This window comes from Lepidochelys olivacea (genome assembly GCF_965140295.1).
Source record: "Lepidochelys olivacea isolate rLepOli2 genome assembly, chromosome: 4".
NCBI classification, from domain to species: domain Eukaryota; kingdom Metazoa; phylum Chordata; order Testudines; family Cheloniidae; genus Lepidochelys; species Lepidochelys olivacea.
Genome location: NC_140414.1, coordinates 30409390 through 30429733, shown reverse-complemented (window position 1 = coordinate 30429733; position 20344 = coordinate 30409390). Strand labels below are relative to the sequence as shown.

General features: G+C 41.4%; 1 protein-coding gene across 5 annotated transcripts in view; it reads right to left on the bottom strand.

Annotated features, from left to right (window-relative positions):
* PDLIM5 (PDZ and LIM domain 5) overlaps positions 1–20344 on the bottom strand; it is a 180955-nt gene that overhangs the window by 110767 nt on the left and 49844 nt on the right. For all 5 annotated transcript variants that reach the window (XM_084626812.1, XM_084626811.1, XM_084626815.1 and 2 more), the window contains one exon: positions 14990–15141. In XM_084626812.1, coding sequence (XP_084482938.1) covers positions 14990–15141 — 152 coding nt within the window. The remainder of the gene's footprint in view (positions 1–14989; positions 15142–20344) is intronic.

Below are 20344 nucleotides of genomic sequence, written 5' to 3'. Positions count from 1 at the left end.
CACATACCCATCTACAGGATTCTTTATGAAAGGAAAAGACCCAACATAAATTACTCAATTAGGCTATGAGTTTTCCTCAAAACAAAACAAAAGCACCTAAAGTAATTTGTACCTGGAAAACTGCACCGACAATAAGAACAAACAGTACAAGAAGCTAAAATGCTGAGTATCCTATCACTTTGATTTGAGTAGTATTTATTTCTTTACATTTTGGATGCCAAGTAGCCTTAGGGCTTCAAGTCACAAAGCCTCTCTCTGCATCTCCCTGCTTAACCATCCTGCTTTCTCCCCCAACCCAGGGTGGTGGTGGCGGTGGTGGTGGTGGTTGGGGGGTGGGGCGCGGAGGCAGAGGGGAGGAAGATAGTCAAATAGCAAGAGCCAACTATAGCCCCCATGACTTTTTTACAAAATTGTATTGCAGCTGACTGAATGTCAGCCAGCTGGGAAATAAAGGCTGCCTCTGTGTTAGGCTGTCAGGTGAATAAGTCCTTGGGTCACTGCAATGAGTGTCCTGGCTATATATGGGAACAGACCAGCTATGGAATGGCTCATCTGGCATTCCACAGCTACCAGAGAGGAGATACTTTCTCCTCAGAATAGGAAGTTGCCTCTTCTAATTATGAAGCAGAGGCTCTGAAGCATTGCTATGTACTTGTAGTTTTCAACAGACTTGTTAGATCTGCATAATGGAGAATTTTAAAAAATATTTTAGAAATAAAGACTCTGCAACAATAATGTTACAGGTACTTCTAATTAAAGAGCACTTAGAAACCAGCAACCAAGGAACGGTCACTGTGAACCTCAAACATCTAAACAATACCAGTAATAGTACATATTTTTGTTTGTATCCAGCAAAACCAATGAAAAAGTGTTCCAAACAACAGGAATGTAAAAGCAACCTCAACAAACTAACAAAACCGACTACAGTGGTATGTAATCTGGAGAGAGTTACTGAGCAGTGGTCACAATACTACTAACACTAGTTACTATTAAATTAGATATTTTTATATTACATTTCAACTTGCAAGTAAGTTGGCTCTTTCCATAAGAAATAAATATATCCATGTGGAGTACATCAGATGATTCCCCACAGTCCACAATGATATTATCCCAACTCAGCTTTTTAGAATTCTGAAACACAGCTGAAAGTCATTTGAATTTGCAGAAAGTTATTTCAACTAAAAAGAAGCTTATCATTAACATTCCTTTTTTTAGTTCTCACCCTGCACTTAGAATACAGTAGGGCCTGATCCTCAAGTGGGGTAAGTCAGTGGCGCTCCACCGAAGTTAGTGGAGTATGCCACTTCAGATCAGCTGAGGATCTGTCCCAATTTTGCGGAGGTTCCCTGTTTGGCATAATATATTAGAAATTAGTTATAACATGTTTGATTCCTGTCTACAGAGCAAACAACATTTTAAAAGAAGGTTGGAGTACAACTATATTAACTTGGTGCTTCACCACGCTTCTAGGGTAGACAGACCTTTAAGTGAACTATTCAAATAATTATCCTAAAATCAGTATTGAAGGCTAGCACTAATTTTCTCACAAGCTCTCATTAGTTTTCGACTAGCAATACTACACTACTGTTCAGTTCTCGTCTAGCTGCTTACATGACACCCCTCAGGGCAGGGGTGGGCAACCTATGGCCCGCGGGCTGAATCCGGCCCGCCAGCCGTTTTAAGCCAGCCCTTGAGCTCCCACTGGGGATCAGGCTTGTCCCGCTCCAGCTCTCTACCCAGGGAGCCACTCCACATGGCTCCCAGAAGCAGCGGCATGGTCCCCACTCCAGCTCTTATGTGTAGGGGCAGCCATGGGTCTCCGCTCTCCACTGCGGCCAATGGGAGATGCAAGGGCGGTGCCTGCGAACAGGGCAGCACGCACAGCTGTCTGGCCATGGCTCCATGTAGGAGCCAGAGTGGGGACATGGCACCTGCTTCTGGGAAGTGCTTGATATAAGAGCCACCCGGAGCCTGCACCCCGAGGCTCCCCTGTAACCAACCCTCTGCCCCAGCCTTGATCCCCCTCCTGCACTCTGAACCCCTCAGTGCCAGCCCAGAGCACCTTCCTACACCCCAAACTCCTCATCTCCAGCCCCACTCCAGAGCCCTCACCCGCTCCTGCACCCCAACCCCAACTTCATGAGCGTTCATGGCCTGCCATACAATTTCCATACCCAGATGTGGCCCTCGAGCCAAAAAGTTTGCCCATCCCTGCCTTAGGGTAACATCCGAGCACCCCTCCACACACGTAGAAAAAAGGAACTCTTTCTTCCGCCTCGGGTTCTGAAAAAACAGCTTGTTGAGTTTACAGTTTTGTTTGTGTGTATTGAGGAATGGTGACTGGGGCGGGGGGGGGTCACATGACCTTCCCCAAACATATTGGGTGTGGGAGAGAAGAAAGGCCAGCATCTGGAAGAGAAGAGGCAGGGCCAGAACGCCTCCTCTACTGGCTATGCTGCCTGGCTGCTACAGTCTCCCACTCCCAGGGGAGAGCGTGGGGGCCCCGGGCTGGGGCAAGCAGGAGTTAAGTGGTAAGGCCACGTGCCCCTCCTTTGGCTGGTGCCCCTTTTGTGTCCCCCTCCCCACTAGTCGCCAGTTCCATGATCATCCATCTCTTGAGAGAATAACATCCTTTGTCTATGTCCAGCTCTTGTGAAAATTCTGTCTTTTGTGTTCTCAACTCTTCCCCATGGACAATTTTATTCCTCCAGTGAAGTGTGACTGTCATGGGAGGTCATGGTTGCACATGGAGAAGTGATCTCAGTTAGCAAAGGCCGGTTCCAAGGAGGATTCTGAATATCAGGGCACAAATCTAGAACAGGATTTCATTCAAGGACAAGCCAGTACAGACAACACAACATACAATATATGTATATTCACAGGCTGCTGGATTCTTAGTTACTTTAACATGGCTTGTCTGTTTTCATTTGTAGTGTCAAGTTTGAAACTACACATAGCGATAACCATGCATTCATCAAAACTAAATACACTAAATAGTTAACAGCTGCAGTATCAAATGAATAGGACTAAAAGCATTCACTGTATTGGACAAATACATACTACTCCAGGCAACTTCTGCATCCCATTTATCTACCTGAGGAGGACAAGTTCTTTAAACCAGAGAAATGAAAGCACTGCTCCTATGGCATGCCATGCACAACTGGTTCTAAATTTGAGAAGTGTTTTTTTCCAAGTAAATACAACTAACATATACGGATTTAACTCTGTCCAAAATTATTTCTAATCAGTGACGACTATCCTATCAGAATAGTGTATGTGTGAGGAACCCTTAGAAGCAAAACCATAAACTTGTCTAAATTACGGAGACTTGGATTTTTCTAAAATCACTCTTTAGACTTCCTTTTTAAATCTCCAGAGATTCATCAAAAAGATGAATGATTCAAGACTTGTTCCTTTCATTCACTCATTCTTTCTTTTACCCCGTACAACCAGTCTGGTATTTTTACAGCCCCACTACCATCGGTCACTGAAACAGCTAGATGAAAACATAATATATTCCTAAGTACAGTAAAGTTAAGTGTGTACATTAATTTAGAAGTTGGATGAAAAGTTTTACAGTTCTGTTAACATTCTTCTCACAGTTGGTGGTACTCAGTGCTTTCCATATACTCACATTCTATTTCTCCTTTTTATTCAGTTTAACTCACCCTCCAGCACAGTTATCTTCTATATACTTTTATACTCTAGATCAGTGGTTCCCAAACGTTATTAGTTCACATACCACCTTCTTATTAAAAGAAGTTGTGAAGTCAATTGATGGAACATCAAGCTCCCATGCAACAGTTTGGGCATCCCTACTCTACATCTTTTGTGTCTCTAAAGATTAATGCAGTACCCTGGACATTTCATAACACAATGTGACATTTCATGAGCTGGTACCACTTTCCTCATTCCCACTTATTGTTTGGCAGACACGCAGAAGTATCCCATCAAACTGCTGACCTGTCATTTCAACTCCTCCGCCCATGTCCCACCCCTTTCATTTTTACCCTACCAAGTCTCCTTTTGAACCTAACTGCAAGCCTGTGGTTTGTCAAGTTCACTTAGCTGCAGCATGTCTTGTGGTTTTTCAAATTGCTAGTTAGTACGAAGCAAACACTGTTCGCCACAAAAAACAGTTTAATCCCAGCTGGAAGCAAGAACTGTGCCCTCCCATTTATTTAAATTTGCTGATCAGACTTTCTAAGTCACAGCATTGTCAGCAAAACCCATTTGGCTGTTGAACTAAATGGAACTAACATCAGATCGCACCTCAGGGGAAACGTGCATAAACTCATGCACTAGGACACTTTAGCATGAAAAAAAACAAAAAACAAAAAAACACAAAAATCCTTCAGCTTTTTAGTTAGCCTTGTATCCTTGTAACTAGTGTTTTATCCCAGATAACTTAACTTTAAAACTAGGCAGAATATGATAGATAAAATATAAGAAAATTCAAGTTCTTGGGTTATACTGAATAAAGAAAACACAAAGGCCTGTGGACTTTAGAAAATCCACTGGGACAGGAAAATAAGTCTGGTTCGTATAAGAAATGTACAGGCATGATCCTGAGGTTTATCAAATCAGCTATCGATCTGTGCCGCAGTACCTCGATAAAAAAAGAAATATTCTTCTTCAGTCACATGACAGTCAAGGACTTTGCTTGTCCTTTTAAACCATAGCAATCTATGCTTGGAAAAGGAGGAAGTTTAAGACAGCAAGACTGGTAAGAGCAAACTAAAGAAAAAGCCTAGAAGCTACTTTTCAAGACTTTTGCTTTCACAAGTGCTGGCAGCTCTCTTCCACCAAAACTGGAAATGCATGTACACAACTCATGCAATAGCTTAATGAGTATAGTTCACATAGGCATTATGTGGAAAGATGTTTCTGTGGCTGAGGTCTGGTTTATGCTACAGACTTACATAATTACGTCATAGGGATGTGACAAATCCACACCTGAGATTTAGTTGGGGATTGGTCCTGCTTTGAGCGGGGGGTTGGACTAGATGACCTCCTGAGGTCCCTTCCAACCCTGATATTCTATGATTCTGAGTGACCACAGTAATACCAACCTAACCCCCTGTGTAGACATTGCTAAGTCAACAGGAGAACCTCTCCCGCCAACATACCTACCTCTCGTAGAGGTGGATTAACTAAACTGATGGGAGAGCTCGCTCATCAGTTTAGAGCATCTTCATTCCAATGCAGCATTTTACGTGTAGACTTGCCCTTAGATTCTTTTGCAATATGCAGGAGGCAAACTAAAAGCTATTTTGCAATCAACATACAGATTTAAAATTTTTATTAAAGCTAAAATTAAAAAATATTCTATAATAAATAGGTTGGGAAAGGCGTGTCTGCACATCGGGGTATAGTGCTTAGATTCTCCACAAATACAAAATTTGTTTTTAAAAGTCATAGGATACATAGAGTATATAATCAGCAATAACCCAAATTTAGATGAATAGATTTAACAATACAGTTTACATATTAGAATATGAATACTTGGGTACATCACTTGTGTAAAGTTGTACAGAGGTTGGGTTGTGGAAAGCAAAATATATCAATGAGTGGAGATTGTCCCTCAGTAATTGAGAATTAGGTTGGCTGTCCATTTAGAAAATACAATCCATGAGGAAAGTATTAGTTACTTTCCTGACAGTCTTCTCATTGGCTCTCCAGCTCATCCCTCCTGGTATTGCCGATATTTGGTGATGGGTTCTATGTAGATGTCCCTCGACCAATACCCCAGACTGACCTACCCCGGACTGATCTTGTCCCCATGTCCCCCGACACATCCCCAGCGTGTCCCACTCCATTCCTGTACCCATCCCCTACTAATGCACCTAACCTCTCGGCAACCAAGTCAGATAGCTTCCCCCTTGTCATGGGGTCTGGCAGACAGAACATGGAGCATACAAAAAAAGATAGCCTCTCTGCTCCAATTTCTGGTGCCTAGCACCATAGCGTCAGGAAAAGTCCAGCTCAGCACCTAAGCCCTGGACTCTCTAGAGCATACTCTGTATGGACAGTCTTTGGAAAATTTTGGGGACAAACCCCTAATGAACACGTGCAAATGGTGATTTTCAGAGATTTACAACTTGGCCAAATTTGGGAGGATTTTCAGAGGGATAGCAAAAGCATTCTTTAATTTCAGGTTCCTGCTCCAAAATACAGAAGAACTAAAGCTTCCCAATTAAATACAAGAAGTTAACATTGGCAAAACTTTTTCTCCTAAACCTTATTTTTCAGAAATGGCTCAACTGTTTTTGTTGAAACATTCCATAAAAGCCTGTGGCAGACACTCAGCATGGAAAATTTCACCCTGAACGGTTAAAGTAAAACAGGCAGTGCTGCCAGTTCTAGTTATAATAAAGTCATCATCCTCAACGCACAATGGCAATGTTTAAATTTTATAAGAAGTCTTCAGCAATTCTATTCTTCAGTTAATTCATTTTGCAGCATTAGCCCTGACACTCGGGGCTTAATCCAATATCCAACATCCTTCCACTTCATTCAAAGGAACGATGTTGGATACTGGATTTAGATCAGGATACTAGTGACCGAGGGAGAGATTCACAAGACTGCCAATTGGAACCTCTAGATTCTTTCCTGGGACTGCCAGCAACGTGCTGTGTGACCTACAACAAATCCTTTAAATATCTCTGTTCCTCTGCTTAACCTTCACTGCAAAGAAAAATCTCTTTTGAAGCAAGAAGTATTATCTAATTAATTAATGTTTATGAAGAGCTTTTAAGTCTTTGGATGAATAGGGCTACAAGTGCAAAGTATTAAGTATTATAATGAAAGGTGGATTCTAGGAAAGGCTGGCAGAGAAGATATTAGCTATGCACTGTCAAACTAACACAAAACAAAAAAAAACCCAGACAACTTGTAGATGATGCTCAAAACTGAATTGTTGTCTGAAACAAAGTTGGACGGTCTCTTATTTTCTATAGGTAAGTATGTACACAAGCACAACAATTTTTATAAACTTTAACAGTCATTAAAACTAAAGAAAGAATTCCTATGTATGGGAAGGGAAGAGGACCATAGTAAACCAAAGCTGGACAAAAGCAAGAGTACCTCTCAACATAAGTTTCTTAAAAGATTACCCTTATGCAGCTCATGGGGGAAAAAATCCCTACACAGCAGCCTAAAACTCAAACCTGACAGTAGGAGGTTTAACCATCATCTACTGTGAAATGCGTATTGTTAATAGTTTCAGTCTGTTCAATAGCTTCATATGTTCATATGTTCGTTCACGTTGCTTATTAAAATTTGCTCAACCTTTCAGTATTACTCAGCTGTTAAGCGTGTTTTCAAACCCTTCTACGACAGGGTAGCTTTTGAACACTTTAGAAACGTAAGACTTCAGCTTCCCAACATACTGTTGTATGAAAAAACAAACAAAAACCAAAAACAGAGAGACTACCAGAGAAGCAATAGGGGACAAAGAGCAGATAATCTTGTGCAGCCTTAGACAAGTCACTTAGTCTCGCTGGGCCTCAGTTCCCCATCTGTAAATTGGGGATATCACTTCATTTCTCCCAGCCCTTCTCTATATCATAATTTAGATTGTAAACTTTTCTGGGCAAGAAATGTCTCTTATTGTGCATTTGCCTAGCACAATGGGACAAACAACAACAAATTCAGAGTACTGATAAGGTCTTAACTCAGCAGCAAAGAACCCTATCTGAAATGAGTTGGAATGGGAATGGTTTCCTTATACATCAAGGTTCAAATCATTGCACTGGTCAGATGGAGAAGCCATTTTAGCTGTGACTGCTGGTGCCAAAGACGCTGTAACAATAGGCCTTTTTCTTAGGCGTAGCAGGATTAGGATAATGTCCTCTTGCTGTGCCTTGGTTACATAAAGAATCTGAAAATATCAAAAAAGAGGAGTCCACTAGGAAAAAGTCCCAGTACTGTCAATTTCCAGTTTTATCATGAGGCATGTGATACCTTAAAACTCCAACTGCTCCAACCTCTTGAGAAAAATCTTTTAAAAAAAAAAACAACAAAAATGAAAATTCTAGTTTTGCTGGGTTGGGGAGAAAAAGGCTTGAAAACATGAAGCAAGTGCACAATAAAGGCTCAGAAACCAGAAAGCAAATATAAAGATGGATTTAAAAAAAATCGTGACTTTCTGAAGCCTTATTCATGATTTCTCAATACTTGAGACTGGTGACATTGGAGCCACGTCTTCCAGGGCAAATCCGGATTTATGCAACTATCAATCTGAGAGCTCAAGTTTCAGAAGCATCCAGTCAGAACAAGGTTCCAGCCTCACCATGAGAGCAACACATAGTTAAAACTAAGTTTTATCATTAAATGTTACTTTAATAGTTTAACTCGCTCAAAAGTAAGGTAGGTACCTCATCGTAGAGCTATCGGACACCATGCCTGTCCCGAGGAGCTGACATTCTAAGTACAGACTTGACACAGGGGAACATGGGTTAAAAAGACAATCGGGATCAATAGTAACTGGGCCTCACCAATGGAAGCTGTGGATGCTCAGAACCTCTAAAATCAGACTGTCCTGGCATTCATTTTGTATGAACCAGTGAGGGAGCTGCTAAAAGGAGCTTACAGATGAACTGTGCTCAAAGCAAAGGCAAACCACCACACAGCCTGCTTCTGGCTCTTCAAGTGAAAAACAAAAAGCCATACAAAACTGAACTCATCTTGTTCGCTTAGACAATGAGCCATTATGCAGATTCTGGAAAAATCACACATACAAAACACATTGGGAGGAGGGACACCACTTCAAAATTCTGGATATTTTCAACAGGACTATTCACATGCATAAGTGTTTATAAGATCAGGGACTCAGCAGGCAGGACTTATATAAAAGAAGTTTGGTTTTTACAAATGGTACCTTAATCTTTGTGTATGGAATCAGTTTCTCCCTCCAACAGAACCAGAACACACATCAAGATAACCATTCTTGGGAGTTAATGTGGGATTTTCACAAGCGCTCAACGGTGGACTAACTGTACTCCCACTGAAGCCAAAAGGAGTATTTTTGAAAATTCCATCCTTAAGCACTATTTTATAGTTAAAGGAAACTCATCCGAAAAGTCACTTCAGCATCTGATCAAGATAAAATTGTAAAACTGCAGAGACTTTTTTGGTGTGCAGCATTGGTGGATACTTGCTACTTCAGAACACTAAACCTTACTGGACCACAGAGTACTCTACAGTCTCTTCTCAATGCCTGTGTGCTTCTATTAATAGTAATGGAATAACAATTTTTTTCCAGAAATTTGACTGATATGACCTCATGTAACGGTAATATCCAAGTTTTTTACCCTTCTGATTTTTGAGAACCCTAAAAACACGGAGAAAGGATTTTGTAGAAATATTCCCCCCCAAACACGTTTAAAATAGAAATTCTGACTAGCTTCACTTCCATAGCTTACATAATTATTTACTCAAGCTTGAAATACATTAAAAAAGCCAGCATCTGCTTTCTACCCGTCTTCATGGGAACCAAGAAAGTACTTTGACTGAAAAATAAAATATCGGGGAGCAAAAGAGCTACAAAGTCTTTGAGAGGATGGTGAGGAAAGGACTCATCCCATAAAAGGATTTTTTCAGAACTTACAAAAGGCATTTCACTTTTACAAAAGAAAGGATCTGAAGAACCGAACTGCAAATTTTACAAAAGCCCGTTATCTCAGCCACTTCCTACATGACGAATCAGCAAAAACAAAATTATAGTTCCTAATGAAGAATGCTGGAAATATGCCCTCATGCGACATGCCTTTTAATACACAAAAAAAATTATGTACCTGAAAATACTTTTAATATTATTAGAGACCTACTACTCTGCACATCTGGCAAGTATGAATTTATACAGCTGTACTTCGGAAGCCTCCAGGTAAGGATCCCTTTTTAACTGTGATACTTGTAATTCTGATTCCTTCCCAGGATAGCAACCAATTACACATTTGACCAATATATGGTACTATTTTATTCTGAAAAATAAAGTAATTTATTTTCCCGAAAGAGGCATACTCTTCTGCAAACATTTGAATGCAAATTGCCAATTGAACTGGTTTTCCACAGAACATAATGAACACTAGCTGTGCATTGAAAGTAAGCATTAAATAATAAGTTGTTAAGACTTGAAGAAAGTCCAAATGAGAGAGACACATTAATAACCTGTATTTGAAGATTGCATTTTCCTAAGGCCTCCTCACACCGTCACGGACCCCAGTCCCACTGACTTCAGAGTCCACGCTAGCAGATCCCAACGCAGGACAAGGCCTTACACATTCTCTGGACATGAACTCTGTCTTCCTGTCCGCACAGATAGCGTCTCACACATGGAGAGTGCTTAAGAATACACATATTACATTAAATTTCATAATTTATGTGCTGTGGCAGAGCTCTGACCTTGTCCCCATGGGTCTCGTGCTTCCAGGCAGTTTATGCTAGCCTCAGAGGCTCACTGAGACCCTCCATGTAGCCCTTCTCTCTCTAGGGCCAGGGTTACAGTCTACTGAGTCCCTTTCATCATAAGCCAGCAAGGAGGTTGGTGAGAACTCTCTCAGTCTCTGTTGTCCCTACGGGCTTCTTCCATAATAGATTAGGCCCCTGTCAGGACAGGAGGCTAATCCTCCCCTCCCAGGAGGTGTTTCTGCAGTGGTGAGTTGGGGGAACCCGGGCCCGCCCTCTACTACGGGTTCCGACCCAGGGACCCTAACGGCAGCAGCTGTTGGCAGCCCACCTTTCACTGCCAGAGTTGCTACATTTCCCTGGGCCACTTCCCCACAGCTCTCCCACTTCTCTCTTCTTCACCCTTACCTTAGGGCTCCCTTACCAGTGGCTTGAGGGTGTCTTCATTACCCAGCCCTTCAGCCGCACTTCCTCTCCTCTGGCTCGCCTCAGCCTGACTAAAGTGAGTCCTTTTATAGTATCAGAAGGGCCTTAATTAGAGTCAGGCGTTCACATTAACTTAATGGCCTCACCTGACTCTTTGCAAGTTAATTGGAGTCAGGTGTTCTCATTAGCCTTAAGCAGCCCCTGTTCTGGTCAGTCAGGGAAAAGAAAACTGCTAATCCAGTGGCCAGTATATCTGCCTTCTGCTGCACCAGGCAGAGTTCCTCTGGGCGGCGGCCACTGACTCCCTTGACGCCTTTCAGGAGCAGTGCCTTTGAACACACTCCTGTCCCTGTTATTTCATTAGTTGTCCCCCGTAATCATTTGGTGTCCAGGTCCTGTGGATCCCCCTCTTAGGTTGGGGGGAGATCCTTTAGCAGTGGGCGAGCGTTGCCCGCCCACTTCCCGGATCCCAATAGGGCTACTCTGTTGTACCCAACTGGCCTGGGTCTATCACAGTGCAGTACCAGGTCTACAGTTCAACAGAAAAAAGGACTTGATTTTTCATTTAAGTATGTCTAACCTTAGAAACATGCACCACACAATTGCAATGACAACTCAAAGTTTTGTTATGGTAGTCAAACAGCTGCAGAAGCATTTCTGACAACAGTAATAAACGGAAACAGTATTTTCTAAAAAAGCATCAAGTTTCATACTTTATTTACTAGAATATCTCCTTTGCCTGGCATCCCTTTCTGCATATCACAAAGCCACCACGATTTCAACAGCATTAAAAAAGAGCAATGAACCACCATCCATAAAATGCCCTTCCCTATCAGTTGGGCAAGCCACCTCCCTTGCCTCATTCAATTCCTCCTAACCTCTCTCCCCTGAGTCAACCCACACACAAAAAAAAATCTTACGTCTTCCATCTTGCCTATGAGGAATGAGGGTGTGGAAAAATGTTAACAGCACTAGTGATGTATTTTAGGAGTTACCATGCTAGCTTATTGTAATGTTTTAGTCTCTCCCCCCTCTCTGCTCCGTTTATACACCTTACCTCATTGTTTAATAAAATACAGACGCCAACCCTGCACTAAGAACCACACCCCTGCATCCAAGTAGAGCCCCAATTACTTCAAATGGGACTCCACACGGGCTCAGGGATCTATCAATTCTCCGTGCAGATTTGGAAATTTAAAATTATAAACTCTTAAGAGCAGGAACTGAGTCTGGGTTTTTGAGAGTTGCCCAATATTTTGGCATTCAAATTAAAAATGACAACACCAGGACCAACGTAACTTTTGAAGATTGCCAGCCCCAAAGAAGACATTCCACTTTGTTGGATGGATTACACAGACAGTAAATTATCTCCTCATGAAATATCTCGAGTACAAGCAGTTTCATCTTGGGAAGGATTCCCAACTTCAATTATTTTAAAATTTAGAAGGATTATATCAACCTGTATCAGACGACAACCCAGCTATCGTTAATCTCAGAATACGCGAACTAGATAAATTCATGGAGAATAGGTCCATCAATGGCTATTAGCCAGGATGGGCAGGGATGGTACCCCTACTCTCTGTTTGCCAGAAGCTATGAATAGGCAACGGGATAGATCACTTGATGATCACCTCTTCTGTTCATTCCCTCTGGGGAACCTGGCATTGGCCACTGTCGGAAGACAGGATACTGGGCCAGATGGACCTTTGGTCTGACCCAGTTTGGCCGTTCTTATGTTCTTATGAAATGCAAGCCAAAGCATCAGTGGCATAGGCAAGAAACCTCCCCTGGTGCAAAACAGAGTTTGATGCCAGTTATGGAACACTTCACTAATTTGCATGTCATCCTTGCGCAGGGGCCATGCTAATCTTTTCTGTATCATTCCAATTTTGGTATATGTGACAGGATGACCCTGAAAGTCAGAACAACAGTAGCTATAGTTTTGGGAATTCCCTTAGGCCTCCTTATCTTAGGAGTGGAGAGGCTAGCCTGAGCTTTAGCTTCCAGAAAGTCCACTGAATTAGTGAATCCAGGCTGATTATCAGTGATTGCAGCAATACCATAGACATTTAGGAATAGAGAAACATTTTGGGAGACTTCTGTGTCACCAGTACTGCCTCTGTCTACTCCTTGGATACATCATTAATGGATGGCTTCTGAGAACTTCACTTCATAGTTCAGAGTACTGTCCTCTTTTCCTCAGTTTACTTGCTGATATGCTTTGAAACACAGCTTATTCCAGGAATGACAGAGTAGGAATAGGTTTCAGGGACTGACTAGCAGAGATACAAAACAGGAACTATGAGAAAAACAGGAGAGAAAGCATCGCAGCGTCCTAAAAGCATCAGAATCTTCAACACAATCTGACTACTGCTTCTACCTGATGCATCAGAATGATGTAAGAGTTCAGGACTCCTAATGGAGACTTTCAAAGAGAAACAATATGTACTGATAAAATCATAAAAATTCTGTGTGATATGACAATGCAAACAAACATGCACATTTCAAACAGATTTCCCCCCACCCCCACCCCCTATTCTTTTGCTACTCCTGCAAAATTTCTGGAAAGGGATCCAGACTCTGTTAGAGTCCTGAGCTTTCCCTCAAGAAAAACCTTCTCCTTCAACTGAAATTAAGTTTATAATCCAAGAAATATAAACCAGTGAGTATTAGTCCCCAAATCCACTTATATAGTCTCTGGTTATCTTTATTTTACCCCTTGTTCTTACTGTTTGCCCTGGCCATCAACTTCTCAAGCAAAACAGCTTCAGATCCAACATGAATAACATTGTTTTATCAGCTGTCACTTCTTCATAGCCTGCCCTGAGTACTTGTTTAAAAGAGAAAGACTGGACTATTTCCTTTAAAAAGGCTTTATCTTTTTAAAAGATTACATTACCGCACAGGATTATCAGCCTTCCAACTGCAGTTTGTTCAGAAAGCTTTTTACTTGAATGCTCATTGGTGTAGACTCACAACATAAACATAAGATTGCAAACATCTGAGAAACCATCTGTAACAGGCTGGCACTGTTTGCCTGAAACATCATTTGCACATGCTGATCAAGCTGGAAAATGTTCTGCTGACTCAAAGGCGTTCTCTACACTTTTCTTCCCCCCCTAAAATTCTTCACTAGTGCTAATAATTGTGGGTCCAATAGTGTTGGCTGCCCTCTAGTGTTTTAACGACTGTTGCATCTAACGCCACTCACAGCAGGACTTCTAGGAGACACATTGGTCTCACTGTTGCTGCTAGAACCAGTGGAGTTTTAGGGGGAAAGCTAACTGTAAACAGAACTGCTGAAACAAGCAGCTTTTTCTTCCAGCCAGACACAAGGGAGGAAGAAGAGACTCGAGAAAAAGAAAATCTAGGATGTGGGCCGAACAGTCAGAAGGAGGAGCTGCAGGAGCAGGCAAGCCTGGGAAAACAAAAGTTCAGCTCATATCCCATACAGTTAGATATTATGAACAAAACCAAAGCTCCAAGAAGGGAGAGAGGTTCGGCTTAACACAGTGGCAACTACAATAGAACGTCAGCGTTATGAACTCCCCAGCAATGGAGGTTGTTCATAATTCTGAAATGTTTGCAACTCTGAACAAAACTTTATGGCTGTGCTTTCAAAAGTTTACAGTTGAACACTCATTTCCTACAGCTTTGAAATTTTACTATGCAGAAGAAAAAGACTGCTTTAAAGCATCTTAATTTAAATGAAAGAAGCATAGAAACAATTTGCTTACCTTGTCTTTTTTTCAAACTTTCCCCCCCCTTTTTTTTTTTTTGTAGTTTATATTTAAACACAGTACTGTACTGTGTTTGGTTTTTGTTTTTTTTTTTGTTTTTTTCTTTTTTTGGAGGGGTGGGGGAGAGGACGGGATGTCTACTGCTGCTGATTGTGTACTTCTGGTTCCAGATGAGGTGTGTGGTTGAGCAGTCAGTTCATAACTCTGAAGTTCTACTGTATGTCCGACCGCAGGTGAGGAAAGGCAGCCATCTGCTCACATTTGTATCTAACCATTTGCTAGATTCAATGAATACATCTAGGCCTACAATACCATTATTCTTCAATTATAGTCAGCAAATGCACGTATTTAGCTAAATGATTTAGAGGTGTTCCTTCTTAAAACAGCAGATATGAAAGAAAGAAAAAAAATCTTACCTTTGCAGATTCATGTTCAAGTTGCCTGTACAGGCCTTGATCTTGTTTTGTGCTTCCAGATGAGTCATCCCGTCTGTACTTGTCCCATCAATGGTGAGAACCACATCACCTATCCCCACCTGGGCTCTAGCTGCCTTGCCACCATCGCTTAACTGCAATGTCACAAATGCAATGAGTAAGTAGCATTCTTCTATGGGTCATGTGAGCATTCTTTGAATATAAAGGACACACACAGTTATATGCATAGCTACCTACATTTTTTATTCATAAACACACACATAACATAGATGATAATAGGCACACACCTCTTACAGGAGAGCACCACCTCTCCATATAAGGTTATTTATTATATAACTGAATTCTGTCTTTATGATCAAATAATAAAGGGGACTATTGTCATATTTACCACTGTCTGGCACACCTAGAGATATCTGTTTCACAGAGAAAGGAATTTAGGACTTGAAGACACCCATGCTTAGAAATCAGGGAGCAACTTCCATTTCAGAATCCAAAGGGGAGGGCAAGTGAGGTACATATCCGTGACTGACAGAAGAGCTGCCCACCAAACAACCGCTATCAAGAAGCGGTCTATGTTTGAGAGTCCTCAATCTGTAGACCTTGAGAGATCATTTAAAAAGAGGTAGCATACTGTAGAAGACGACAATTACTTGCATCTTAAAAAAATTCTGTGTTGACACTCCAGACTCTGCCTGATTCATAAAAACAATACACAGCTCTTTCAAAAAGGGAAATCTCTCAGGAAATTAAATTTTTAAAAATATGTGGAAATTGTCAGGTTTGACACCTGCAATGGGTCAAGAAAGCCAGTCTCTTAAATACCAAGATGTCTGGTGTTAGAAGTACTGCCATACCAACAGCACTTAAAATATACACTGAAAGCCTTTTTTAAAAAGATGTACACAGTGTGTGCTTGTATCATGGTACCAAACCGTTTTGTTGATGGAGGGATTAAGGGAGATGTGCCATTGAATCAGATTTGGACTCAACGATCTCAAAAAATTGCAGGCCAGCACAACTGTTTTTGTCCTCAATTCAAACTAAAAGGAAACATGGAGAGTGAAAGATAGAATATTGAGTGGCGACAGATGGGGGGGAAGCAGACAAGGGATAAAGAAAACCTGCTTGTTCCAACAAAGTTTTGAAATTATTATATGCAGCTGAATTGCTATTTGTACAGAAACAAATTTTGCATCAATCGTCAAAAGGGGAGCTGTAATTCGTCAAGAAATCACTGTGTAGACAAACCTTTTGCTCACACTCCTCCACTCACTGCATCGTACAGTAAGAAACCAAGTTACGGTAAAATATTGGCTCAAGAGCCCATTATGTGTGAAGAGAAGTATGACTACACAAGTTATACACTAATCAGACAAAAGTACGTACAGCTTCCTGCCCATCCTAGCCAGCATTGACAAGCTCTAGCTCCTCGCCCAAAACCTGCTGAAAAGCATTACTAATCCCCAGCCTCAAACAGGGTGTGACAGAGAGGAGTCTTACTTCCCTAGATGTGCCCATTACAAATGATGACTTTTTGCGGGAGGAGGGAGATTGAGACACACCTATGAATGTTTGGCCAGGTCTGATCTCATTAATAGAGATACATAATTCTTACATTTTGTATAGCACTTTTCATTTGTAGATTTTGAAAGGCTATAGCTGTATATAGTATGTACAGCTCTCAACCCTAAATACAGAGTCAAACCAGAACGTACCTAATTTATAGTTACATGACAGAAGACTAATTATCAGCTATACAATAGAGCTGATCAGCAAGGGAAACAGAAAACAATGCAAGAAACTCGAAGACCTTAGGAGGAGGGAAACCCTAACCCAAGCCGTGTAATGTTTTTGTTTCGTTTTGTTTTAAAAGCATTGCTTTTATAAGTGCAATCGCACCCACGCCATATGTAAATGCATAGAAGAGTATGTGGAATTGAAACAACAGATCAAGCTAGGTACTTCCATAAATCTCTCTCTGAATCCTTGGGTTACTAGTTTCAGTGCTGTATTTGCAATACAGAGCACGTTTCCACCAACTCTGAATTGCAGCTGTTAAACCAAGTTATATTTCCCATTCCATATTACGTTTAATAAAAAGCATACTGATCACAAACTGCAGAAAGGATCTGAAACAGAAAAGTGAAAGTGTCCCACCACTTAGACTTAGAACACCACATATAGTCTGGATAGGTCATTTAATCTAGGACTGGAGAGAGAGAGAGATCCATCAGCTGCTGAGGCCAATCATTGCTGACACCAGCCCCCCCATCAGCAAATCTTTCTTTGGCCCCTCAACAGAGACTGACTTCATGGCTTGCAGGAAAGATCTAGTCTTTGCCAAACAGGGGTGTTCAGAGAACTTTCTAACATGTACAGCAAAATCATGCGTCAAATTTCAGATTTAGCTACTGTTTGATTCCTAAAAGACTAAAACAAGTATTTAAGAGGGAGGCGATTTTTTTTAAATCCAACATAATGCCAATTTTCCCAGAAGTAAGAATATTGCTCTAAAATGTTTTCCAAGTCCAGATTTAACAAAAACTAGTTCTTGATTTGGGACCAACTTCATAACTAACATTACAGAAAATGTCTTCAGTACAGTTTTTTTTTAAATCAACAAATCAAAAACATCACAACAGAAGCTAAAAGTTTGTTTTGCTTTCTTAAAGTTTATATAGTCTATCTGGTACCCTATTCATTTTGCAACATGCAATATTTGCAAGAGAAGAGTCTCTCGTCATCTCCGTATTGTGTGTTTTAAAAAAAAACATTTTCCTAGATAGATGACTCTTTCTAGATAAAGTGTATATATCAGTGGCAGTGGATGAGATTTGCCTCAATGATTTTTACCGATTAATCAGTAAAAAAGGGTTAGTTAATAATGTAATCATTTATTGTCCACCAGTGTGATCAGAATCAGGCCAATGTCTCCTCCTTCAAATAGATAAGGATAGACAGGCAGCATTCATGAAATACCAAGTGAATTAGAGACTGAAATATGTAATTGGAAGTTATTGAGAAGACAAAAAAGCAAAATAGAAAATAGAGATGGAAAATACCTGTTATCGTTTCCATCCTCCCTGTCAATGTGGGATTGTTCCCTATAGTATATTCTTGAATATTTTGCCCAGTCTAGTTTCAAATGATTTGTGTAATGAATTTTACTCCTTTTCCTAGAAAACTATGCCACAGTCTAACACCCTCTACCCCCCACCCCCAATACACAATATTCAGCCTAAAGTTTCCATTGTCACAATTTCTACCATTACTCCTACTTTTAAGGGTAGGTCTCCACTACAAATTTACATCAGTGCAACTGTGCCGCATCTGGTGAAGATGCCCTAAGGCGACAGGAGAGAGATCCCCATTGGCTTAACTCCACCTCCACAAGAGGCAGTAACTACACAGGCGGGAGAAGCTCTCCCACTGAAATAGCACCGTCTACATGGGAGGTGAAGGTCAATATAACTAGGTCTCTCAGGAGTGTGGATTTTTCAATTAAGTATGTACAACAGACCAAGCCTAACTCACTGGTCTACCCTAAACTCCTCTTCCTCCTTGACTTCTACCCCTCAAGTACTTTTGACAGTGGACAGGCTACATGAGTTTTAGCTCTCTCCATTTTTTTTTTTTTTTTAACCATTTACCGCTCTTCCCTGAATTTTCTTCAGTTTTCATCGGAGGACTCGTCTAGATGAACTGTTAGCATGGGGCAAGCCAGTGTGTAAATTTACCGTGCACTACTGTACTGCACAACTGCCTATGTGGAGCTTGCAATCGTGGAACAAAAGTTCACTAGTGTGCACTGACCTACTCCCATTTTAAGCGGAGTAGGTCAATGTGCAGAAAGCAACTTTTAGTGGATGGCAGCATGGTCCACATGGGCACTTAATGAGTGGCAGGCTAGGTTAGGGTAGATTTACACCCCAGTGAGCGCACGACAAACTGTCCAGAAACGCCCTTACATTCAGGGGCCCTGAGCACTATGTAAAATAAGCAAGGGCTCAGCAGCGCCACAGAATGAGCAATCTCCTGTCTGCTCAGTAATGTGCTTCCCCTCCATCTACAACTAAAGCCGGGCCAAGTTTTTCAGACCTATAGTTTTATTTGCAGTTTTGGGTCAGCCAAAGCTATTTGCAAATTTGACAACAGATGAAAGTTCAGGTTAAATTCACAGGGGATTGCCATTCACAAAATAGTAGGTGGACAGCAATTCCCCTTTATACCTAATAGAGTAGTGGTTAGGGCATTTGCCCGGGATGTAGGAGATTAAAGTTCAAATCCCTGCCCTGGAGAAGGGACATGAGCCCAGTAACCACCAGGCTGGGGAATCCTGGGTTGGTTCTCTCTTCGCCTCTCCTGTTGAAGGTGTTCAACTTTAGTTATTTACACAAGTTGGAAACAATTTCAACAGGAGAGAGACACAGCCCACTTCTAGGCCACCTTAGAGCTTGGTAGTTAGTGCACTCACCTGGGAGGAAGGAGACCTGGGTTCAAGTCACTGTTCCCTTCCATCTGCTTTGTACCACTCGAGTTGACATCTATTGTATCCAGCTCTTCCGGGACTCTCCAGGTGTAGGAAAATCCATAGGCAGTGTAAGGCCAATATAACCCACCATCATTAACACCTACCCCATCCCAATGTTTAGTTAGGATACATCTATGCTCCAGAAATCTTCTGCTACTGGAATGGCCTTTGGGGACTGTTGTATCTGGAGTCATTTAGAGCAGAACTGAGGTTGCACCTAGCCAGTCCCAGAACCAAAGAAAAGCTATTTAAAATCACCTTTGTGTTACCCACTCCCTCCTCCTCAAAACAGCAGTGCATAGGAGTCACGCAGGCTCTGGTGCAGCTCAGGATCTGGCCCATTACTTTTGCAGGAATAAAAAGTCACTGCAAGATACATATGCAAACAACAGATCTTTGCTAAATAAGCTTCTTGTAGGCACTTTTTGGAAGCAAAGAGCCAAATCATTATTATAGCCCTTCGCACAGCAATATTATTGGCAAGGCTAGCAGGCTAGCTCGCCAGCCTTAATGTTCACTTCCAAACCAAGATATTTTATTCCAAATTTAAGTCCAGCTCACATTTATACAGCTGAGTTATAAGAACTCTAATATGGGGTTTATAATGGAAATGCTGACACAACCAACCGCCAAAAGGTGTTATGCGGCAGCTATGTAAATAAATTCAAGGTTTCCCCTGGCCTCACATCTAAACAGGATTGTAAGAGTTTAGGTCAAAGCACTGGCGGTTACTAAAGGGTTTTATTCTGCTGTGCATTCATTAACGTACACACTGTCTCATCAGCTGTGGAACTGCCATAAAACTC